The 23,881-nt window shown below is 34.6% G+C and overlaps 3 protein-coding genes across 3 annotated transcripts; 2 read left to right on the forward strand and 1 right to left on the reverse strand.

The window, feature by feature from the left end:
* On the reverse strand, positions 1–6,313 carry LOC134268921 (protein aveugle-like). The gene is made up of 5 exons (XM_062751157.1): positions 6,158–6,313; positions 1,597–1,771; positions 1,283–1,349; positions 1,116–1,192; positions 1–718 (listed from the first exon to the last, which is right to left on the reverse strand). Exons 1-5 carry the CDS (start codon positions 6,194–6,196, stop codon positions 639–641), a joined length of 438 nt encoding a protein of 145 aa, XP_062607141.1. The 5' UTR covers positions 6,197–6,313; the 3' UTR covers positions 1–638.
* A 1,437-nt stretch (positions 6,314–7,750) lies between these two features.
* LOC134268909 (profilin-4-like) lies at positions 7,751–8,559 on the forward strand. Its single transcript, XM_062751145.1, has one exon. It carries the CDS (start codon positions 7,813–7,815, stop codon positions 8,245–8,247), a length of 435 nt encoding a protein of 144 aa, XP_062607129.1. The 5' UTR covers positions 7,751–7,812; the 3' UTR covers positions 8,248–8,559.
* A 9,299-nt stretch (positions 8,560–17,858) lies between these two features.
* Positions 17,859–18,203, forward strand: LOC134268912 (uncharacterized). The gene has a single exon (XM_062751149.1). The coding sequence runs from the start codon at positions 17,859–17,861 to the stop codon at positions 18,201–18,203; it is 345 nt and encodes a 114-aa protein (XP_062607133.1).
* The last annotated feature ends 5,678 nt before the right edge of the window (positions 18,204–23,881 follow it).

Genomic DNA, 23,881 nt, shown 5'->3' on the forward strand with positions numbered 1-23,881 from the left:
ATAAGGAAGCTAATTCAATGTCACTAATAATCAAGTACTTGTCAGTTCTAAGTGAACACTCTAACATAAAAGCACTTCAATCCTATTTCAATTAAGTGGCTTCAAATGCATATCACATGATTTCACAGTTCTCCTTTGCAACATGAAAAAGTTATAGGTATTTTTTATTAAAAAAAAATTGAGGAATATCATGGTTGTGCTCACAATTCTAATTAATACAGGAATTAAAATTCTCAAGAGCTAGGTTCACTTTATACACAAAGTGGCTTTTAAAATAATTTTTTTGTGAACTTATCTTACATAAATATTTCCTTTCACAGCAAGGGAGAGCCATCTGTGAAGCAGCTAAAATACAAATAATTTGTCAATCAAAATCTCCTTTTTGATCATTTTGTGAGTAAAAATAGATAAATTATTTAAAGAATGACAACAATCATGATTATTTTCAAATCATCATGAACATAGTTCAAAAAATAAATCAAGTACCAGACTTGCAAACATTTTTGTGAAATACATGTATGTTGAAAAAAAAATTTGAAATGTTAAATTTGACATGTAATTATAAATTTCACATTGCATGTATATGACTTTATGGCGTTCATTGTGACTAGTTTAATTTCTCCTAGAGTTTAAGGAAGCTAGCTGTGATTGTTTTCCACATGCTTGTCCCTGTCTTTTTCCTTGATGGACTGGTATCTGCTTTGGGCAAATCCTGTTCCTGTCAAAATGATAAATACGAATGTAGACATATTAAATATGACTAAATACTAGTACATGTAATTTTCTTTTATGCACGTAACATCATTTGCTACATGTGCATATATTTAAAATTTTAATATTCAAAATATAGTAGCAAAACAGTGTAAGTAGTATATTGTAAAACCACAAATTTTCTTGAGGATAAAATTTCATTGTTTTTGCAATCTAAGGTTTCATGGGCATTAAATTTCTTTGTTTTGAGAGTAACCTGTTTTAAAAGTCGTATAAAAATTTTGTGTGGAACTAAATTTCTTTGATAATTGTTAGCAACGAAATTAACAAAATTAAATCCCCAGCGATTAGTTCTGCTTTTACAGTAGTCATCCCCTCAGCTTGTAAATTTTTGCCAAAATTACCTTCTTGGTCCATATTCTTTAAATCTGACATTTCATGCTTTAATCTCTGCCTTAATATTTGCTGCATTAATTCTCTTCTGAAATAAAAAAAAAATCTGTGATAGATTACATGTGTATATATTACAAACAACATTATGTTTAAAATCCAGCACCATTAAATGTATTACCTGTGATCTGGATTTACTATTCCAATTTTCTCCAGCTTTATTTCATTCATCCTTATCAATGTCCTTCCTGTGGAAATATTGTCACACTTTTAAATTAGTAACACTCTTAAACAGCTGTTTAGTACTTGTACTAATTGTCAACTAACCATTACTTTAAAACTTCAAAAACTTCAAAAACTTTCAAATAAACCAAAAATATTCAACTTTTCTAAGCATTTATTGAACTTGGTCTCAACACATCTTTTAACGATAAAGAGAATTACAATGAATGCAAATATATATATTTGTAAAAGATGAGTTGCTAAATGACATACCAGTAATTTCCTGCTGCAGAAAGAGTTCTCCATATTTTTCATGGAGGGTACCACACCATTTCTTCATCCACTTGTTTACATCAGCACAGTCCCAGAAGTACAATGGCTTGGGTTTACTTTTGTTGGGTTTTTTGCCATGAGGTTGAACAGTATTGCCTTGATCCCTTGTTCTTGACTGAATGTAATTAAAAATATACCATATAAATTTTAATTTCATTCATTTAGTTTAATAGCATTATTTTTAGAGACAATTTAAATTTTGATATATATAAATAAAAAACTTTGTTGATTAAATATATAAACATAACTTCCCAGATTTCATTTTTTCCTTTATTTGTAATTTACCTTTCCGAGATCCATGACATAGATTTTGCATCAAAATATGAGTAACTGTATATTTCAAGAGTTTGGCATTATATAGTATACCAGAACAGAAAGGTTCACAGTAAACTCATTTAATGATTTTCACTTTCATTTCTGCAGAGATTTGTATAAGCATAAACTAATTTTTAAGTATATAATATTGGCTTAAATATACAAACCCTCTGTTTCCTTCTTATATTATTTCTGGATTGGAGGGAAATAAATGTCTATATGTAATATATTAAGGAAATGTTATCATTTAGATAAGTGATACAACTTACTTTACTTATTTTGCTTCCCAGTAATTTGTGTACTTTTATAGCAAATCATATAGACGATTTTAACTTGTAAAATCAGTGATTAAATGGAAGGGAATAGTAATAAATTCTGTTAAAATCTGACATTTGTTCTGAGTACATCTAACAGTAATGGAATGCATTCTACATATTTTGGCTTTTCAGCTGCATGTAATTGTGCATGTATAATTATGAAACTGAAATTGAATAATGCCTGGTTGTTTTGCTGTCTACCACCAAATCAATTTTTTAAAAGTTATCATATGCAGATTCCAATATTTACAAAATCATTTAAAGTTTTTCTAACAACTAGCTGTCATAACTGCAGATCTGTAGATAACTGATCAGAAAAAAATAGGATGGACAGCCAGAGAGACAGCTGCAGTGTTGCCCATTTGTTCCTATCATATTCTTTTACTACTTTCACAACAAAACATTTCCTCAAACTGTAGTTTATATAGCCCTTCTGGGCCTGAAATTTAGACCATCCAAAATATTGCCCATTTATACTGCCATTTTAGTTGGCAAGATAATTTCAATTTAATGTGCTTCATGCATGACTTGTACATGTAATTTTGTTGTGGAAGTAGTAGTAAATAAATATGTTAGAAACACAGGGTTAGTAATATTTTGCATATAGGCACTTGGGGGCTGGACCCACCCCCTTTCATTTTTTTCTTTTTAAATCAGGGGTCCACACCTTTTTCCTATTTTGGTAGTCTAATCAGCATTACTTGAAATCAAAATGTGGCCTTTTTGTCTCTTTTAGTCATTTTTAAATATCAATTTTGACTGAAACATAAAAAGAGAGAGGGCTTGCAACTCTTTTTTCGTCATCTGCCTCTGTGCCTAATTTTGCATAAACTTTGCGTGATTATTTATCTAAAGCAAAATAAAACAAGGGATATGGATACATCAATAAATTTGTTACATATTCCTCTTTCTTTCCATATTTCTACATGTTCTATTTAATTTTTAAATATTTCAATTAAATCACTCTCATATAAGCTAGATTTTGTTGGTGTGCCTCAACTTGGACTCGGGAAATACAGGGGCTGACAATAGATTTTTAAGGCATTTGTCCAAGGGCAAGTACATGGTCAAAATTGACTTGCCCTACCTGAATTTTTGCTAGCCCTACCATAAGCTAATTCTGTATTTATAGATATTTCAAAAAAAGAGGAAGACAAATGCTGAGTAAATCATGCAAGCCCCTATGTCCAGCTTTAAATTTATGGCCTACAAATAAATTCTTTTTTTGATAAGTCACTTGCCCATGGGCAAGTGGTTGATAAATTTTCACTTGCCCACCCCTAAAATTCACTAGCCCCGGGCGTCAGGCAATGGGATTTGTCATCCCCTGAAATAGTTTCTGTCTTGGGGGAAGAAAAACTTGCTTTTGTCCACATAGCCAGTAAACAGATGTATAACATACCACGAAAAACATAAAAAAAAATGAGAGAGAGAGATAGCACACCTCTTTGAGTACAGCAAGTAAACACTTTTTTCAGTGGGTACCACTGTAGCTCTCTGGCCGTCCTTCCTAATTTTCTCAGACCAGCGAGCTATAAATCTGCAGCTACAACCCTTATCACTGTGTAAATTTATCACAGATCTGTCCTGATCTTTTTACTGGATTTTTTCTTTCTTTTTTTATTTAACAGGTCCAGTACAATCTCTTGATTTAGCTACATAGCTTTAAATAGCTATATAGCTTTATTAAGCTATTCAAAATAGCTTTATTTAGCTATTTATATACAGTTTTTCACAAAAATGTTTTTTGCTGAAAATAAACAAAAAGTCGCATGTATTTGACTCTTCATACATGTACTGTGACTATTAAAACAACAACCAAAATCAAAGATAGTTTTAACTTTGTAGCTTTTGAATACTTTTAAGCAAAAAGATAATTTCTATTGTTAGACTAACTGTCCACTATCTTGGGTGCCTTGAGGCAAGGAAAAGTATAATTGCTTCTCATTGTGCTGAACTATTACCAATCAATTATCTTGTTGAACAAAATTGGTCTCCATTATAATATCATTGCAGAAGTAACTGTATCAATTGCTTTATATAGCCCCAAAACTAGTAGAACTTTGAGTACAAAGTCTCTCAAGGAGACGTAATTTGATGAGTGACTTTTACATGCATTATTTTAAGAAGAGTTCAAAGTTGTATATCATCACTGCACCAAGGTGCGCTTTTTTGTACATACTAAGAAAATTACAGCTTGAAGAAAAAAGTGTAGTAAAATAGCTAAATTAAGCTATACTGAATAGCTTAATACAGCTATATAGCTATTTAAAGCTACAGCGCTATGACAAAAGTATTCGCGATTTTTACGCAATGGCATCTTTCTTGCGCTGCGCCTCGCTCAGGGAATGGGAAATAACTCTAATTAGATGCCGTGTTGACAAACAAAATTTTTACAGAGTTGTCTTCACATCGGAAGTGACGTTATATGTAAGTATTTTTATCGTCTGCTGTCTTGGATTTTATGTAAACACAGTCAGATATTACGATGGGTAGGAAATCTACAGAAATATCAAATGATGTCAAAAAATTAATTGTGGAAATGAAAAAGGAGGGGCAAAAAACATCAGTAATTGTGAATTTATTACAAATACCTGAGTCAACCATCAGATCTATTTGGAAAAAATATTTGTCAACTGGTGAAGTCAAAACATTGAAAAGAAAAGGACGCCCTCGGAAGCTGTCAAAACGAGATCAGAACTGGATTATTAGACATACTAAAACTAACAGAGGACGGGTTTTAAAGGATATTACTAATGAATTTAATGAAAGCAGGGATGCTAATGACTTTGTTAATCCACGGACAGTCCAAAGATTTTTGCGTGATCATGATTAGGCCTATAAGCGAAGAGTTGTTAGAAAAAAAATGGTCGTTTCCGAGATCAACAGAAAAAGGCGTGTTGCATGGTGTTTAGAGAAAAGAAAACTCACAGTGAATAATTATTGGAATACAATTATATTTTCTGATGAAAGTCAGATAGTTTTAGGAGAGAATCATAGAGTGTATGTGTGGAGAACATCTAAAGAATCATACTTGCCGCAGTGCATGTGCCCCCCTCGGCAGAGAAGGATTTCGGTAATGGTGTGGGGATGCATCACTTACCACGGGGTTGGTACACTTTGCATGGTCAATGGAAATATCAATGCAGTAAAATACATATCCATTTTAGAAGATCAACTTTGGCCCGTAATTGCCCGACATTTCCTCAACAAAACCTATCGTTTTCAAGACGACAATGCCCCCGTCCATAGAGCTCGTATTACTGTAGATTACAAACAACAAAATAATATTCCTACAATTGTATGGCCAGCTCAATCACCGGACATTAATATTATAGAGAATTTATGGCTAAAAATCAAGAGAACTCTGCAAAATCGAGCTCCAAACATAAAGACTCCGGAAGAATTGTTCGATGCTATTTTACACATCTGGACTTCCTTCGACGAAAACTATATCAAATCCTTGTATGAATCTATTCCCCGTCGACTATTAGCAGTAATCAAGTCTAAGGGCCACCTCACCAAGTATTAATAAAGGTAAGTCTGTTATTTGTTTCACAATTTATTGTTTATTTTTACGAAGCGCATCGTGTTTACGTCCGCCATTTTGAAAAATCGCGAATACTTTTGTCATAGCGCTGTATATAGCTAAATCAAGAGATTGTACTGGACCTGTTTAACAGGCTATTTAATCTTTTCGTTTATCAACGTACCCCACGCTGGTAAATTTAATAAAATTGAAAACGTCTCAAAGCCTTATTAAATGGGAAAACTAACTGATTTTTTTTAGAACTTTTTAACTGTGTATATTAGACACAACGGGAACGTCAATTTTTCCAGTCCAGCTGTCAGTCTCTACTTTCACTTACCTGCTGACGAGAGTCGCCGGCCTTTTGTTCTGAGTTCATTCCTCCCTTAAATAGTTAAAATCTATTTTCATCATCAAATTTATGGAATAATCTCGCTCATTTCCAGCATTTTTTCTTAATTAAAAGTCGTAATGAAAGTATGAAACAGGGATGTAAAATAAAATGAAAATCAAACCGGATATAGCTTTAGCACTGTTAACGGAAAAACTAAAACGTAAAACATGATTTTCCGAAATGTTCAGATTCTTGGAAAACAATCTTTCGCGTACTTCGTAACTTGTAGAACTTGTAAAACATTAATTGATCTAATTACTTAATCAGGTTTTTTCCTCATTTAAAATTCTTATTATAATAATAAAAAAAAGAATTTATTGAAAAATAAATCTACAATTTTATACAAGTACATGTATATAAATTTCAGTTCTGTTTATTTATACTATAACAGGTCCTTTCCACAGGTGCTTGAGGACATTTACCAGCTTATTTGATTTAGGAATCTAATTTCATCATCAAATTTATGGAATAATCTCGCTCATTTCCAGCATTTTTTCTTAATTAAAAGTCGTAATGAAAGTATGAAACAGGGATGTAAAATAAAATGAAAATCAAACCGGATATAGCTTTAGCACTGTTAACGGAAAAACTAAAACGTAAAACATGATTTTCCGAAATGTTCAGATTCTTGGAAAACAATCTTTCGCGTACTTCGTAACTTGTAGAACTTGTAAAACATTAATTGATCTAATTACTTAATCAGGTTTTTTCCTCATTTAAAATTCTTATTATAATAATAAAAAAAAAAGAATTTATTGAAAAATAAATCTAAGAATTTTACACAAGTACATGTATATAAATTTCAGTTCTGTTTATTTATACTATAACAGGTCCTTTCCACAGGTTTTGAAACCCCCCCCCCCCCGAGCAAATTTTCTGAATTGATAGGATAGATTATATCACAAATGTGTCATCCATATATAATTTATGTGGAAAAAGTCTAACAGGCCCGGGGGTCTATATTGGGGGGAGGGGGGTCCTGTCCTCAAGCACCTGTGGTCCTTTCTCATCGGCAATTACAGGCGCGTAGCACCGTTTTTGAAAGTGGGAGGGGGGCAGCCAGAGAAAATTTGTTTTTACTTACCTGAAAAAGTTGACAAGCAAAAAAAAAAAAAGGAAAAAGTTAAAAGTTGCCCAAAGTCGAAAATCCTATTTCGTGGGGGGGGGGGGGGGGGGTTAAGTTAAATCTACTTTAAAATACATTTTCGGTAAATCACTAAAAGTTGGGGGGGGGGGGCAACCAGGCTTTCTATTAACATTTCCTGGGGCCTGCCCCCCCCCCTGTTTCTACGCCCCTGAATTAAGAACAAGTAGGTTTATTTTGATGAAAAGCTAAAAATAAAGTTATTAAAAGCTGCTTGTTAAAACACTAGCTCTCTCTCTCTCTCTCAGATCGGAGGGATATGTATTGCCTTGCTGGCATATACTCCTTTTAAAAGATAACTTTGTGGCATATCAGGTATTTATTGATTTATCCCACCACTTCATTGAATTTTTTTAAATGCTGAATTCAATCGGCTCAAATAATAATTCTACTGGCATTTAAATTTATTGTTAATGGTAAAGACCACAAACAAATAACTTGTGAAATATACATAATCATGGAGGTTTCCCGGTTGGAAAACAGTTCTCTTCGAGAGGAATATGTCTTAAAATTGTGGGACAGCTATATCCTAGATAACTTAGTAGAAGCGGCTCCGTGTCAAATTGGAATTTACGATCTGAGGACTAAACGTCGTATCACCAGCAGTGAGGGATTCTGGGTATCCCCGAAGGAACTCGAGGTTGCTATCGAAGCTGTGACTTATCCAGATTTAGTACAGAGGAACGGACTCGTTATCAACGGAAAGACATACGACGTACGGCTAGCCGACGGGAAAAATGGGATTTTTGCTCGGAAAGAATTTGACGGCTGTACGGTGTGTAAAACTTTCACCTTGCTGATAATTGCTATAACGGACGAACGATACGAGGCAAAAGTTTGCAATGAACAGGTCATGAAGCTAGGGGATTTTCTAAGGAGAGGCGGATTATAAGGTGAAAACTTTCAAAATGTAAACTACCGACGAAATACTCAACGATTAATGTGATCATCATTTAACTTTGTTTCACCTTCCTCCATAATGGTTTACACTTAGCTCTTTCTCGAAGGATTCAATTCTATTGTACACATGTGCAAGATGCTATTACAGTATTAAACATTTTAGGTGCTTTCTTGTTGCAAACACTGCAATTTATTTGTTAAAAATAGATACCAAAATATTTGTCTGAAATAGCTGGGTTTTTTTTACTGTACCGGTCCTTTTTAAGATTATTTATACATGTTTTGCTTGATTTTTCAATGTTGTTTTGGTAAATTACTGTGATCATTAAAGATTCAATTATAATTTTGAATTTTGTTGATATTTTTGGTCTAACGTACATATCTAGTAAAGAGAACGTTAAAACCCCTTCGAGCTCAAGACAACAGCCTGGAAGTGATCCTTAAAGTGATACGTTTTGCTTTCTCATTATCGGATACAAATTCTTCTATTTACTTAATATTTAGAAATCAATGATTCTTATTTTTGAATTGTAATTTATTATACATAACACAATCTCATGTATAACTGAATGATTACCGACTCTCTGGCTGAAATCAAGCATTAATTAAAAACAAGAGGCCAACAGGCCTTACAGGTCACCTGAGTATCATGTAACAACTTTCCAGCAATTGAATTTGGTGCGTGTTTTCATCCAAAAGTCATTCACAATTTTGAAAGAGGCACCATTGCCTATCATAATTATACACTTAGCATGCTTACATGTACTTTGGTTACTTAATACCCAGAGGTAGATCAGAGTAACAAAGAGAAAATGCATTTCCACTTTATAACCACCAGTTGTGCACTCCACCTCACAGGAACCACTGACCCTGCGGCCACATATTTTGGAAATTTTATCATAAATTTTATACCATCAAAAATGGTTGATTAATACCAAAGAGCAGATTTCAAAGCATTAATTTATTTTCAGACAAAGTACCCCCCCCCCCTCCGTTACCCCTGACCCAGGGGCCCTGAAATTAACCATTTTGAAAGAGGCACCTTTCTTCATCATAAATATGTAATTAGATCATTGGCATGTTAACCAGGAGCAAAGGAAAAGATTTTCAAAGAATTCATGCATTTCACTATATAATCATTAGAGCCCCACCCTAACGCCAGAACCCCTGACCCAGAGGACCTGACATTCACAAATTGGGAAGAGGCAGCCTTATTCAACATAACTATGTACTTGGTTAGTTTATATAATGCCCAGGAGCAGAGAAGAAGGTTTTTAACAGAATTAATGCATTTTCATTATATAATCAATAGAGCCCCGCCCTAACACCAGAACCCTGACTCAGGGGACATGACATTCACAATTTTGGAAGAGACATTCTTGCTTATCATAACTTTGTACTTGATTAGTTTATATAATACCCAGGAGCAGAGAAGAAGATTTTCAAAGAATTTATGCAGTTTCACTAAATAATCAATAGAGCCCCACCTACCACAAGAACCCCTGACCGTGGGGCCATGAAATTCAAAATTTTGAAAGAGGCAGCCTCATTTAACATAAATATGTACTTGGTTAGTTTATTTAATGCCAAGGAGCAGAGAAGATTTTCAAAGAATTTATGCATTCTCACTATATAATCTATTTAGCCCCGCCCTAGCACTAGAACCCCTGACCCAGGGGCCATGGATTTCACAATTTTGGTAGAGGACTCAATGCTGATTACAATCATGCAAACAGTTTGACTGCTTGATGTCCAGGAATAAAAAAAAATTTAAAGATTGCATTAATTTTAGTGGTTTTGGCCCCGGGGGGCAGGGACCATTAAATTCATAATTCTTGTTCCCCTTCATCCATAGATGCGTTGTGCCAAATTTGGTTGAAACTGGTTGAGCGGTTGTAGAGAAGAAGCTTAAAATGTTCAAATGTTAACGCACAACGCACGGCTACGGACGAAAACGGATAGCAATAGGTCACCTGAATTTACTCAAGTGAACTAACTACACTCATAAAATTTGTTTATACTTACCTGACCGCCAAAACTTTAAGATGAGTACATTTTTACCATCAAATTGATACGACTGAACAGGTTTCATTTCTATCGTCCAAGACTTCTCTGTATGAAATATTCTAGAATGGGACGTAAAACAACAAACATCCAATCAATCAATCGTCCAAACAAACCCTGCTAGCTTCGTGTTTTGACATCCTGGTCTGACTTTTACTCTACCTTGGAACTCCTCTTACTTTATCCATCTTTTTGAAATATAATTGATGGTGTACTGTGGATGTACAATAACGCATTTTCATTCAAAGGGCAAAAACATGAACAAGAGGCCCATGGGCCACATCGCTCACCTGAAAAGCTTTGGCCATTCTGTTTTTTACCAGATTTCCCCCTTGTAATACATATTGTGACCCCGCCCTACCCCTGGGGTCATGATTTGAATAATTTACAATCTACACTACCTCAAGATGCTTCCACATAAGTTTCAGCTCTTCTGGCCCAGTGGTTCTTGAAAAGAAGATTTTTAAAGATTTTTCCTATATATTTCTATGTAAAAATTTGATTCCCCATTGTGGCCCCACCCTACCCCCGGGGGTCATGATTTGAAGAATTTAGAATCTACACTACCCCAGAATGGGTCATGATTTGAGAAGAAGAACTATATATTTAAAACATTGATTCCCCATTGTGGCCCCTCCCTAGAATGAACAATTTAGAATTTACACTACCCCAGGATGCTTCCACATAAATGTCAGCTTTTCTGGTCCAGTGGTTCTTGAGAAGAAGATTTTCAAAGATTTTTCCTTTATATTTCTATGTAAAACTTGGATTCCATATTGTGGCCCCACCCTACCCCCAGGGGTCATAATTTGAATAATTTAGAATTAACACTACCCCAGGATGCTTCCACATAAGTTTCAGGTTTTCTGGCCCAATGGTTCTTGAGAAGATTTTCAAAGATTTTTCCTTTATATTTCTATGTAAAACTTTGATTCCCCATTGTGGCCCCACCCTACCCCCGGGGGTCATGATTTGAACAATTTAGAATTTACACTACCCCAGATGCTTCCACATGAGTTTCAGCTTTTCTGGCCCAGTGGTTTTTGAGAAGATTTTTTAATGACTCCACCCTATTTTTGTCTTTTCTTGATTATCTCCCCTTGTGAGGGGACTTGGCCCTTCATTTTAAAATTTAAATTCCCCTTCACCCAAGGATGCTTTTTACCAAGTTTGGTCAAAATTGGCCCAGTTGTTCTTGAGAAGAAGTCGAAAATGTGAAAAGTTAACAGACGGACGGACGGACGGACAGGCGGACGGACGGACGACGGACAAAATGTGATCAGAAAAGCTCACTTGAGCCTTCGGCTCAGGTGAGCTAAAAAGGGGTTGAAAAACGACATTTTGATAAAAAGAATTGGGTTTTTTATTTGAAGTCTTAGATTTTACTGGGGAGCCAAATCTCTGCTGAGATATGACTTTTGGTGATCTGTAAATCTGAAAAGTTTCAAAGATTACATTTTTATTCGAGTGTAATTATAAGAATTCCAAGACGATTTTTTTCGATAACCAGCTGATGCCAAGGACTCCCTTTACAGTTTTTGTGGTATTTTAAAAGTAGTTCTGTTAATTTTAAAATGACGAATGAAAATTTTAAACCTTCTTGCACATATAACAACAATATTTCAAAATTAGATCTGACTACTTCAAGAATTTTGGAGTTCTGTAAACCAGATTTCTGTTTTAAAAAAGAGGACAAAACAGATAAAGAATAGACCCTGGAAATAAAAGAATTGAAATCATGTGACCGGTTAACAAGAGAAAGCATCCCTTGTTGACCCGTCACTCCCGCCGTGATTAGAAGAAGGGAGTAATCCTCGGTTAAATTTAGGGAAAAAGGCAATGACCTAACAAATTGTATGAACTGTCAAACAAAATACTTATCATCCATAAGTTGTATTCACAAACAAGGTTATTATAACGACTGATAGAATTTGCAAAAAGCTGAATTTAGATTGTTGTTGAAATCCTTGAGACATCAAATTGTTTTTCAGTAGCTTGTCTCAGTTTAAAAATAGATCGTACCCAAAGCATGATCTTGCCTATCGAATAAGTAAAGAGACATATAAGCACCACATGCAGGTGATGCTGGACTATAAAAAGGTAAGCTAATGATGGAAAAGCAAAGTCAATGTTTGTCTTTTTTTTCAAGAGGTCCAGTAAAACATGTACATACACTCAAATGAAGGACTACTAATGGTTACTTTTGTATTCAAATTGTACTAAGGAGAGAGGAACAAATTTCCTGCAAGGAAGTACAAATATCGTTATCCAGGAATTTTCCTTTACCTGACAATGTTGTGAATAGGCAAAGAGAGAAAAAGGAAGTTTTGAAGAAAAGAAAGTTTACCGCGCTTTGACATCCCCCATATTTGTCAATCTAATTAAGATTAGACCTTTCATCTTGCTCTTCCTAATCTTATTTGTCACTCGTTTCACGAACGACAAATACAGTTCCGAAGAGCATGATAAAAATTCTAATTCTAATTACGGCAGATTGCCGTATTCGCTTGATCTTAGCCACTGTGAAATATTTCATTCACAAAAGGCATAAAAAGTATCAAAGGAAGATTGTACAATTTCAGATATGTTGTAAAAGTTATTTTCATTAGTCGTAAGAGTAAAGGGTAACAAAGAATGCTTTGAAGGATTGAAAATATCCAAAAAAAAAAAACTTTTAGTTTTAGATGAACTTTTGCATTATTTAGTGAACCCTCGTACTTTTCTGTAGACTTCGCGGATAAATTATATAAGAATAAGTGTCAGTGATACCAGTATCTATCTTTATCTTTTCCTTGGAATAATAGAATGAACTTCATCTTCTGTTCATTCAAATTCCAAGCCTTCAAGAGATTTCAATAGCAAGTACTTTTCTATGGTAATTCTTCTAATTTAAAACATATAATAATTTTTTCTTGATTTCTATGTCTCTTCACATCTTTTCGACCAATATTCGATTTTCTTGACCATAGAACTTGCAAAATTGTGACTTTACGACGAGACTGCTTTTGTTATTTCTGTTTAATTAACTTATTTGTCAGTAACTTACCTCGCTATAGAAAATGTTCGTACGTAAAGCACGCTCTTGAGTATCGAATTAATTGAGAGATATAAACCCTATATTGCTACATTAGTAAACAGTGTTGACGATTGAAATGTGAAGTCATCACATTTATCATATAGCTTTTTAGTTAGTCACCTTTAACGTCTTTTTTTCTAGTAAAATATCCAAATATGACATAAATATGTCAGATTCTGTGGTATCTTGTATTTCAAGCTCACTGGGGTAAATCGTATTGACATACTTAAAGTATGAACGGAAGTAACTATTGATAAGACACATGTTTGTCGTCGATATGTCTAAATGTCGTGATTAATGGCTGTTGCAAGTGTTTTCTTCTCAAGTGTATGCTTTCGAATAAATTCTGCTTCAAGTGAAAACGAAATTAGGTCTACTTACAACGGGGTGCAATTAATACCCTTAGGAATCATAGAACAATCTGCACTTGAGTGGAAGTCCCTGCTCTATGTCAACTTCCTCGGCTATGAGAGAGCACGACTGCATGGACCGAGAGACATTGTGGAAGATACTGAGGCACTATGGAGTACCGAGAAGCTCGTCTCCCTTATTCGTAACACCTACCAAGGCACATATTCAGGGTTACCCATGCTGGTCAGATGTCTGAAAGTTTCGGGGTCAAGAGAGGAGTTCAGCAAGGATGCTTGCTGTCACTAATTTTTTTTCTCTTGGTCATTGACTGGATCACGAAGACCACTGCAGCAGGCAGGAACAATGATATACAGTTGACACTCCTGACGCAACTCGAGTGTGGTGGAGAGAAAGGATGGCGCAGGCCGTGACATCAAGTCAAAATGTGGCAAGACAAGAACTGCATTTACCATAAAAAGAACATCCACATTACCACCAAACTGCGGATTCTCAACTCTAATGTAAAGTCCGTCCTATTTCATGTTGCAGAGACGTGGAGACTGTCCAAAGTCAACCTGGAGAAGATGAAGACATTTTACAACACCCTTCTCAGGCGTATCTTCAAACATCCGACATTGGCGTCGGAAGCAAATTTAAAGTGGGGGGGGGGGGGGCTAAATGGAAAAAAAAATTCCAACCTCCGAAAAAACTTGACAAGCAAAAAAGGAAATTCGTTCATTGTCCAAGCACGAAAACCTATTTCGTGGGGGTTAGGATCAATCATTTTCAGTACCGATTTTTTTTCAAATCCACTACCAATTACCCTATCTGCACCTAAACTTCAACGTGCCTCTTAAAAGTGGGGGGTGGGGGGGGTGGGGGGTGGGGTGGTTAAACCTATGCCCCAGTGTTCAATGCTTATATTATGTTTAACTTTGCCCCCCCCCCCCCCAAAAAAAAAAAGAACAATTGGATAAATATATGCTCACCTTCGCAACTGAATGGTTCATGGTAAAAAGAATGCATTTTTTATGATTATGGTTTAAATTTACTACTTATTGCTAAAATATTTTGGTTGCAATACTCTTTCAAGACGTAGGACATAAATAAACAAAGGTAAATGTCAGTTATAACAAAATTGTAATTTGTTGCAAATATTATAAAAATTGTGTAAAACTGGTCCAGTACATTATTCTGTTGTTCCAAACAAATAAATGTCAGAATTGTGTATATCAGGGAATTTTAAAAGTATGCCTGAATAAAGATCCACGAGAATGAGTTATTGCCCTAAGCAACATTTTATAATATTGAATAATTTATTAATAAAGAAAATATACTACATGTAGTATATTTTAAAAATTCTTTACTTAACAATCTTTTTCATTACACCTACTGTATTGAAAAGCATTCTTTGCTTTGGTATGTTTCAAATTAATAGCAGTTTTTTTTAGCATATGTCATCACATTGGTTTTTCTGTATAAACTCGAATATCTACACAGAGCTTTGTCATACTAACACCCATTAATGGAAAGGTTCGCCTTAAACTATGTTGAGACCAGATACAATTCGAAGTATTTCTGTATGAACTAAAAGTTCTACACAGAGCTTTGCCATACTAACACCAATTAATGGAAAGATCGTGCATAATTATGTTGAAGGCTCGTCTATAACTATGTTGATACCAGGTATAATTCCAAGTATTTCTGTATAAACCCGAGATTCTACACAGAGCTTTGCCAAACTGACACCAATAACTAGTTTTGGAGAGGTTCGTCTATAACTATGTTAGGACCAGGTATAATTCCAGGAGGGTCCTTAGCACTTGTAATGGCTGTCGTTGTAATTGTGGCCATGCTCGTGTCTTCAGCCGTGGATTCTTCAATCTGTTGTCAAAGAATTAATAATTTTAAGATAAGATTTACCCATACATTAAATAGTACAAATATTCAGTTGCTTTGCTTTTCATTGACAAAATTAAAAGTATTTGCAGAAAAAAGCTTCATACCAATCTTATAAATTGTAATTAGCCTTGTAAAAAATTAAATTTTAACTTGTCCCATGTCATATACCCTCACCCCTTTCAAAAATTAAAAATATAATGCATATCAAATAATAAGGCTCAGGAAATAGGCATGCTCTTGGGGTACCGTTATACTTGCTGACACCCTCAATGATATACTTTTACTATACATTAACTGTCTTAGATACTGTAGGCTCCGTGGTCGGAACTACCTGTTTGAATCAAGGTAAGAATTTGAATTTTTTTTTTTTTAAAAGTGGTAACAATTGTTCTTTCGCCAAACGAGACCAAGAGTCAGTTGTTGGTCTTTTGGATGAGACTTTAAAAATTGAGGCCCCATGTCACGGTAAGCGTTGGCACGATGAAGAACCCCCACTGCTCAAAGACCCCTTCACGGTATATGGTGTCTCTGAGTGAAAAAATTCTCGAATAGGAAGTAAAACAACAAACAACCAATCAATCTTTTCAAATAGATAAAAAATTTATCTTACCTTGAGATAAAGTTGACAGAGTGTAGATTGGGTGTTTGACTTAGTAACACCCGACTTGGAGAGGAGCTTGCACATGGAGTATTCCTCAGTCTTACAAACAACCATTGAACGACAGGCGTCGACCTCCAAACAACGGGCAGCGCAGGCTATTGCTGCATTTTTGCGAGTTTTAGGCAGGGTTAGTTCTTGTAGGATTGACGAATTTTCATACGATAAGAAGGAAATTTTTTAAAACAAATTTTCTTTAAATATAGATGCAACTTGTGCTGCTGATAAAATTATCAAGAGCAGCAATCCGAAATGCATTCTTCTTCAACCAATTGAATCTGAATGTGAAATTGGGTTCCCTTATCGAAAACGCATGATTGATTCATCACAGAAATATATTACAAAGACGTATTCAGTAAATCATTACTTACTGTCGAGAGTGTTCTTGATTATTTAGATATTGTACTTGGTTAATCCACCGAAAACTAGGGATTTCTTTCTCTTTTTCTGGTTCAAGGATGAAAGAAATCATGTTGATGCAAAGTCAACAAACCTTAAAAGATATTGCGTGAATATTCTCTATAAGTTGATCATCGGTAATTATACTGTTGGCACATTTCTGTACGTGTAAAGCTTTGACTGTTTTTATCAACATCCACCATAAGATGATGTATTAATGTAATGTGTCCAAAATCGCTTCTGGAAACGCCTTGTCATCCCCCGCATTCCCCAATCTTATAAAAATTAGACCTTTCATCTCGCTCTTCGTAATTTCATTTGTCACTCGTTTCACGAGCGACAAATACAGATCTGAAGAGCGAGATGAAAGGTGTAATTTTAATTAGATTGCCGCATTCGCTTGATCTTAACCACTGTGAAATATTTTATTTCAAAAAGACATGAAAATAATCAAAGGAAGATTGTACAATTTCAGATATTATAAGAAGTTATTTTCATCAGTCCTAAGACGCGCGTAAAGGTTAACAAACAATGCGTTGAAGGATTGAAAATAGCAAGAAAAATTGTGAATATGTATCAGTTACTTTTCTTCCTTTTAGATGAATATTTGCATTCATTTATTTATTGAACAACCCTTGTACTTTTCAGTAGACAACGCAGATAAAAATATAACGACAAATGTCTGTGATACCGGTATCTATCTCTAATAGAATGAAGTTCATCTTCTGTTCATACAAATTTCAAGCCTTCAAGAGATTTCATTAGCAAGCACGAGTACTTTTATATGGTATTATACGGTAATATAAAACATATCATAATTTTTCTTAATTTCTATCCCCTTTCAGCTCTTTTTGACCAATATCCTCTAAAAGTTTTGACCAAAGAACCTGCAAAATTGTGACTTTAAAACGAGACTCGCGCAGCTGTTGTTATTTCTGTTTCATCAACTTAATACCGGTATTTGTCAGTAACTTACCTCGCTACAGAAAATGTGCGTAGGTAAAGCATGCTCTTTAGTATCGAATCGACTATGAGGGAGCATTCGACAGCATGGACCGAGAGTACTGAGGCACTATGGAGTACCGAGAAGCTCGTCTTCCTAATCCGTATCACCTATTGAGACATGATGTGCAGAGTTACCCATGTAAGCCAGATGTCTGAGAATTTCGATGTCAAGACAGAAGTTCGACAAGGATGCTTGCTGTCATCACCATTTCTTTTTCTCTTGGTCATTGATTGGATCATGAGGACTACCACGTCAGGTAGGAACCATGGTATACAGAGGACACTCCTGACGCAATTCGACGATATTGATTTTGCCGATGACTTTGTTCTCCTTTCACACAACCACAGTCAGATGCAGGATAAAACAACTCGCCTTGCAACAACATCGACAGGAACGGGACTCAAAATCAACTCGAAGAAAACAAAATTGATGAAGATAAATACCACTATCCAAACACCAGTCAGTTGGTTCCGAGCCCATCGAAGAAGATGAGTCCTTCATCTACCTGGTGAGCGTGGTGAACAGACAGGGTGGCACAGACCGTGACAACAGGTCAAGACCTGGCAAAGAACTGCATTTACCATGAAAAGAACATCTGGGCCTTAAAGAACATACGTATTACCACCAAACTCTAATGTAACGTCCGTCCTATTGTATAGTGCAGAGACATGGAGGTTGATCAAAGCAACCCTGCAGAAGATCCAGACATTTCACAACACCTGTCTGAGGCGCATCTTCAACATCAGGTGGCCTGAAAGGATTCCCAACGAAGAACTCTGGAAGAGAGCAGGACGGGAACCAATGGACGTACAAATAAGACAGAGGATGTGGGGCTGGAGGGACACAATTCAACATCACATGCCAGGCCCTGACTTGGAACTCACAGAGTAAAAGAAAGAAAGATGTCTAAGAAACACCTGGAGGCGTTACTCGGGGTCGGAACTAAAGGCACAGGACCTGACCTGACAGGATGCATCAAGGGCAGCTTAGAATAGAGTTCGTTGGAGGACTGTCGTCGATGGCCTATGTCCCTCACGGAACGACAGACCCAAGTAAGTAAGTATTGGAGGACCTGTCTCCAGAACCACATAGATATTGTCAATCTGAAACTCAAGCATCTTTTCATATCAACTTTAGAATACTTGTGTTTACAACCAAAATGTTGTTTTAACAAAATAGTTTTGCAAATGACTTATGACAAGGTAAGTAAACTTCTGAGTTCCATTTTATTACAAAAAAAGCTGACACTGATGTCAAGAAGCTCGGACTTTTAGTTGTAAGAGAAGTGATTCTTCTAAAGTGATATCTTCTTAAGTCAATATCTTTTTACAATATACTAAAATATTAGGAAATTACTTTCTGAATAACATAAGAACTAATATGTGATCACTTTCACAAATGAATGGATAAAATAAAAAAAATACACCATATTTGTGATTATGGTTTAAATTAACTACCGGTATTCATTGCCAAAAATATGTTGTCACACACTTTTTCAAGATGCAAGACATACTAGTAAATAAACAGAGGTACTAAATGTCAGCATAACAATACTGTACATTTTTTGCAAAGAACGATAAAAAATTGTTTGAAACTGGTTCAGTACATTATTCCGATATTGGAATTTACAAAAAAAAATGCTTCTTTCTAAATAAGTTGGAATTGTGTATATCAGGGAATTTGAAGTATGCCTGAATAAAGATACATGAGTTATTGCCCTCAGCAAAATTTTAAAATATTGAATGATTTATTAAATAAAGAAAATATATATTTAAAAAAAATCTTTGCTAAACAATCTTTTTATTAGACCTACTGTATTGAAAAGCATTCTTCCAAAAGATAATTTTGCTTTGGTATGTTTTCAAATTAATAACAGTTTTTTTTTTAAAAACCTATCACATCAAATTGTATTTGGTTTTTCTGTACAAACTCGAATTTCTACACAGAGCTTTGTCATACTAACACCAATTAATGGAAAGGTTCGCCTTTAACTATGTTGAGACCAGGTACAATTCCAAGTATTTCTGTATGAACTCGAATTTCTACACAGGGTTTTACCACACTAACACCAATTACTAGTTGTGGAGAGGTTCGTCTATAACTATGTTAGGAGCAGGTATAATTCCAGGAGGGTCCTTAGCACTTGTAATAGTTGTCGTTGTAATTGTGGCCATGCTCGTGTCTTCAGTAGTGGCTTCTTCAATCTGTTGTCAAAGAATTAATTAATGATTTTGAAATAAGATTTACCTATACATTAAAATACAGTAAAAAAATAATCAGTTGCCTTGCTAGTTTTCTTTGACAAAAATTGTCAATCTTTTTGTTCGGTATTTACTATAAGTATTTGCAGAAAAAATCCTTATACAAATTTTATAGCTTTTATATAATTTTATGAGCCGTTTAAAATATTAAAATTTAATTTGTCTTATGTTACATACCCTTACCCCCTTCAAATATGAAAAAATAGAATGTATATTAAATTATTAAGCCCCAGGAAAGAGAAAGAGGCTCCTTGCTGACTCCCTCAGTGATATGCCTTTACTATACATTATACATCTTTTTAAATAGGCTCCGTGATCGAAAATAAGTGTGTTCGAATCAAGGAATAACTCATAAAACTGTTGATTAAAAAATTTTGATTAAAAAATTGGTAGAAACACTTCTTTCGCCAAGCAAAGCCAAGAAAAGTTATTGGTCTTAGGGATGAGACCTTCGAGGTCCCGTGTCACGGTAGGCGTTGGCTCGATAAAGACACCCCTCATTGCTCAATGGCCCTGAGTGTCGAGTAAAGGGCTAAATTCGAATCCATTCACGGTGTCTCTATCTGAGTGACAAAAATTCTCGAATAGGACGTAAAATAACAAACAACCAATCAATCTTTTCAGATAGATAACAATTTTGTCTTACCTTGAGGTAAAGTTGACAGAATGGAGATTGGGTGTTTGACTTTGTAACACCCGACTTGGCGAGGAGCTTGCACACTGGGTATTCCTCAGTCTTACATAAAGCCATTGAACGACAAGCACCGACCTCCAAACAACGGGCAGCGCAGGTTATTGCTGCAGTTTTGCAAGTTTTAGGTAGGGTTAGTTCTTGTAGGATTGATGAATTTTCATACGATAAGAAGGAAATTTTTTGAAACAAATTTTCTTTAAATATAGATGCAACTTGTGCTGCTGATAAAATTATCAAGAGCAGCAATCCGAAATGCATTTTTCTTCAACAAATTGGATCTAAATGTGAGATTGGATTCCCTTATCGAAAACGCATGATTAACGTCACAGAAATAATATAACAAAGGCGTATTCAGTAAATAATTACTTACTGTCGAGAGTGTGCTTGATTATTTATATATTGTACTTGGTTAATCCACCGAAAAGTAGGGATTTCTTTCTCTTTTTCTGGTTCAAGGATGAAAGAAATCATGCTGATGTAAAGTCAACAAACCTTAAAAGAAATTGCGTGAATATTCTCTATAACTGGATCAGTAATTATACTGTTGGCACATTTCTGTACGTGTAAAGCTTTGACTGTTTTTATCAACATCCACCCTAAGATGATGTATAAATGTAATGTGTCCAAAATAGATGAATTATAACTTTGAACATTTTTTGCGTATGAAACATGATTTAATTCTTTTTTACAGTAACAAATTAACCTATTTTCTTTTATAATAAATATATTGATTGGGACTGTCTAATCGCGAAAATTTTATTCTAGTATATATTTGTATGATTAAAGGATACAAATTCGAAGTAATGAATGAAAATTCATGTCTTCGACGAAGAAAAGAAATAATAAGGATTAAGGTGTTTTAGAAAAACAAATATAATTAATATACATGGACGCAAAATAGAAAAAGTGAAATCGCTTTCATATGTAATCGAGCATAGTTCTAACCCTATTGAAAAAGACAAAATAACAATCATTGCTATATCTGGAACATTTTTTTTTAATTTAAATAACAAGACAACTTTTTACCCGATAAATAATATAGAGACATTTTTACTTAGAAAGAAATCGAATGCTGAAGGTTTAATTAGACAAGGTATGTAGACAATGTACATGATGCAGCATGTTTTGTATGAAATGAATTGTGTTTAAAAACTAAAATAAAAAGGGGGATAATAAAGTTAAAATGGTGATAATTTGCTTGTTTAAAAATTGCTTTAATTCTAATTCAAAGTGTTCAGGTAGGCCAATAGAAGGTGACGAAATGAAATGAAGCCTTTTCACCAAAGTTCCTCATTTCTTTTTGGGTTTTCTTTTTGGGCCTCCCCGTGATACATGTATCCACCCCATCTTCAATTCCACACATAGAAGACCGGTGATTTGCCTACACAATTTAAAGTTGTGATATATTTATTGTATATATCGCGTGGACATGTAGAACGAAGCAACGGCAGTGCATTGGTAATTGATAAAACGCCTTGCTCGTTGCTTCTTAATGTCTAGTAGTTGAAAACCGCGGGATTTTTGGATGACACTTCGAAAAGCGAGGTCCCATGCTAAGACAGATATTGGTATGATAAAGAACCCTCACTGCTTAATGGTCCTGTTTGCCAATAATGGGCTTTTAAAACTCTAAGTGGAATTATTTTATCAAATGACAGCATTACATTACCAAAAAATGCCATGCAGATAAAACCATGTTTTGGTTGCATGCCTATCGGGATCTCAAGTTTAAAGATATTGATCAATGTTTTGTTTCAAAAATGGAGGATCTCGGAGCAAGACTAGTTTGTATTTTTTCTCTATTTTTCCTGATAATTGATCCATAAATATATAGGAGCAGAGAAAATACAATTCTGAATATATGTTCTTATTATTTACTCTCTTTTTATTGAATTACTGCAGGAGATAGAATCAAATTTTTTAAAACTAATTTTAGATATCTTTTGTTTATGATTTTATATACTTTGGTTTGTAGTAATAGACTAGTGAGTGTTTTACTATCCATGTATTAAGTTGTCAAATGTTTGCTGTGTATTCATGTACAAACATGGTGTTAAACAAAATAATTGAAATTAGTCACTATCTGATTGCATGCTCTCTGTTTGTGTTAACATTTAGCTACTTAGTACTAGTTTTGTAAACAGATTAAAAAAACAGTTACGTTATCTTTTGATTTTTAAAGTGCATGCTCCCAAAGCTGAGTTTTTACAATGAACATTTTCACGTTCAAAACTATGTGTCACAGAGAATCGTTACAGAACCTTAGAAGTGTCATCTGCTGTAAAACAATGCGGGCATAAATTATTCTGAAATACATTTCAATGCTAGCATTATGGTTCAGCAAAAATAAAAGCGATATGGAGTAGAAAAATATATCGTGAATAATAAATATCAAACAGAAATATCGAAAGAGAAATCAATATATGATATACTAGAAATAATTATCTATCAATGCATATTTAATGTTCAATATTCAACAACCCATCAGACAGATTCGTAACTTGAAAAAGTTCATCTTTGTTGAAAGAAATGAAAGTCGAGAAGTAAGTTTTAATGACAAAACCCAGGATGGTGTAGCAGATTACGAATTATTTTTTAATTAACTGGCCCCAAGATCATGAAACAAACTTAGACTTAAGTCAAATTTTCTATCACCTATAAAATATTCATTTAATTGAGGAATTTAATTAGAAATTTGCAGATAACATCTCTTTTGAGAAGCAATATTGAAAAATATTTTAATTGTGGTCTTCTCGACCTTTACAACATTTTATAATAAGATAAAGATTTTGACTTAAGCTTGAGATGTTTCATGATCCCGGAACCAGGTCAATGTATCTTAGCCCTGATGTTTAAACTTTGAATTCTCTCTAGGATCAATCCAGACGATGGAACAAATATGAAGAAGAAGTTGACAAGAATGGACTACTAGTACCAGATGGATGCTGAAATCTCGTGTCAGACTGTTGGGAGGGAATTAGAATACAACCATATCCCCAGTCTTGAGATAAATTAGAGATCTAACATGACCGATATCAACTGGTCACTGCTGACAAATGCGGTAACAACTTAAGTCTTTGTTTGTATGGTTCGTTTTAGCAACTAAAGGAACTTGGATTTGAATCTTCAAGTGTTAATGTTATTTATGCTCATAGTAAATTCCTTTTTTTACGGAGGACATTCTTGAAAAAGCAATATGCTACTATGTAAATCTC

The sequence above is a fragment of the Saccostrea cucullata genome, unplaced genomic scaffold, assembly GCF_032062105.1.
Source record: "Saccostrea cucullata isolate Sc308-1 unplaced genomic scaffold, CSIRO_AGI_Scuc_v1 ctg1198, whole genome shotgun sequence".
NCBI lineage: Eukaryota > Metazoa > Mollusca > Bivalvia > Ostreida > Ostreidae > Saccostrea > Saccostrea cuccullata.

What these genes read in the sequence shown, in the direction of transcription:
- LOC134268921 (XM_062751157.1), bottom strand. Translation starts at nt 6,196, where the DNA reads ATGAACTCAGAACAAAAGGCCGGCGACTCTCGTCAGCAG. An exon ending in TCTGCAGCAGGAAATTACTG is followed by an intron (nt 1,350 to 1,596) that starts GTATGTCATTTA and finishes ATATTTCCACAG; the next exon opens with GAAGGACATTGATAAGGATG. An exon ending in ATAGTAAATCCAGATCACAG is followed by an intron (nt 1,193 to 1,282) that starts GTAATACATTTA and finishes TTTTTATTTCAG; the next exon opens with AAGAGAATTAATGCAGCAAA.
- LOC134268912 (XM_062751149.1), top strand. Translation starts at nt 17,859, where the DNA reads ATGTCTGAGAATTTCGATGTCAAGACAGAAGTTCGACAAGGATGCTTG.
- LOC134268909 (XM_062751145.1), top strand. Translation starts at nt 7,813, where the DNA reads ATGGAGGTTTCCCGGTTGGAAAACAGTTCTCTTCGAGAGGAATATGTC.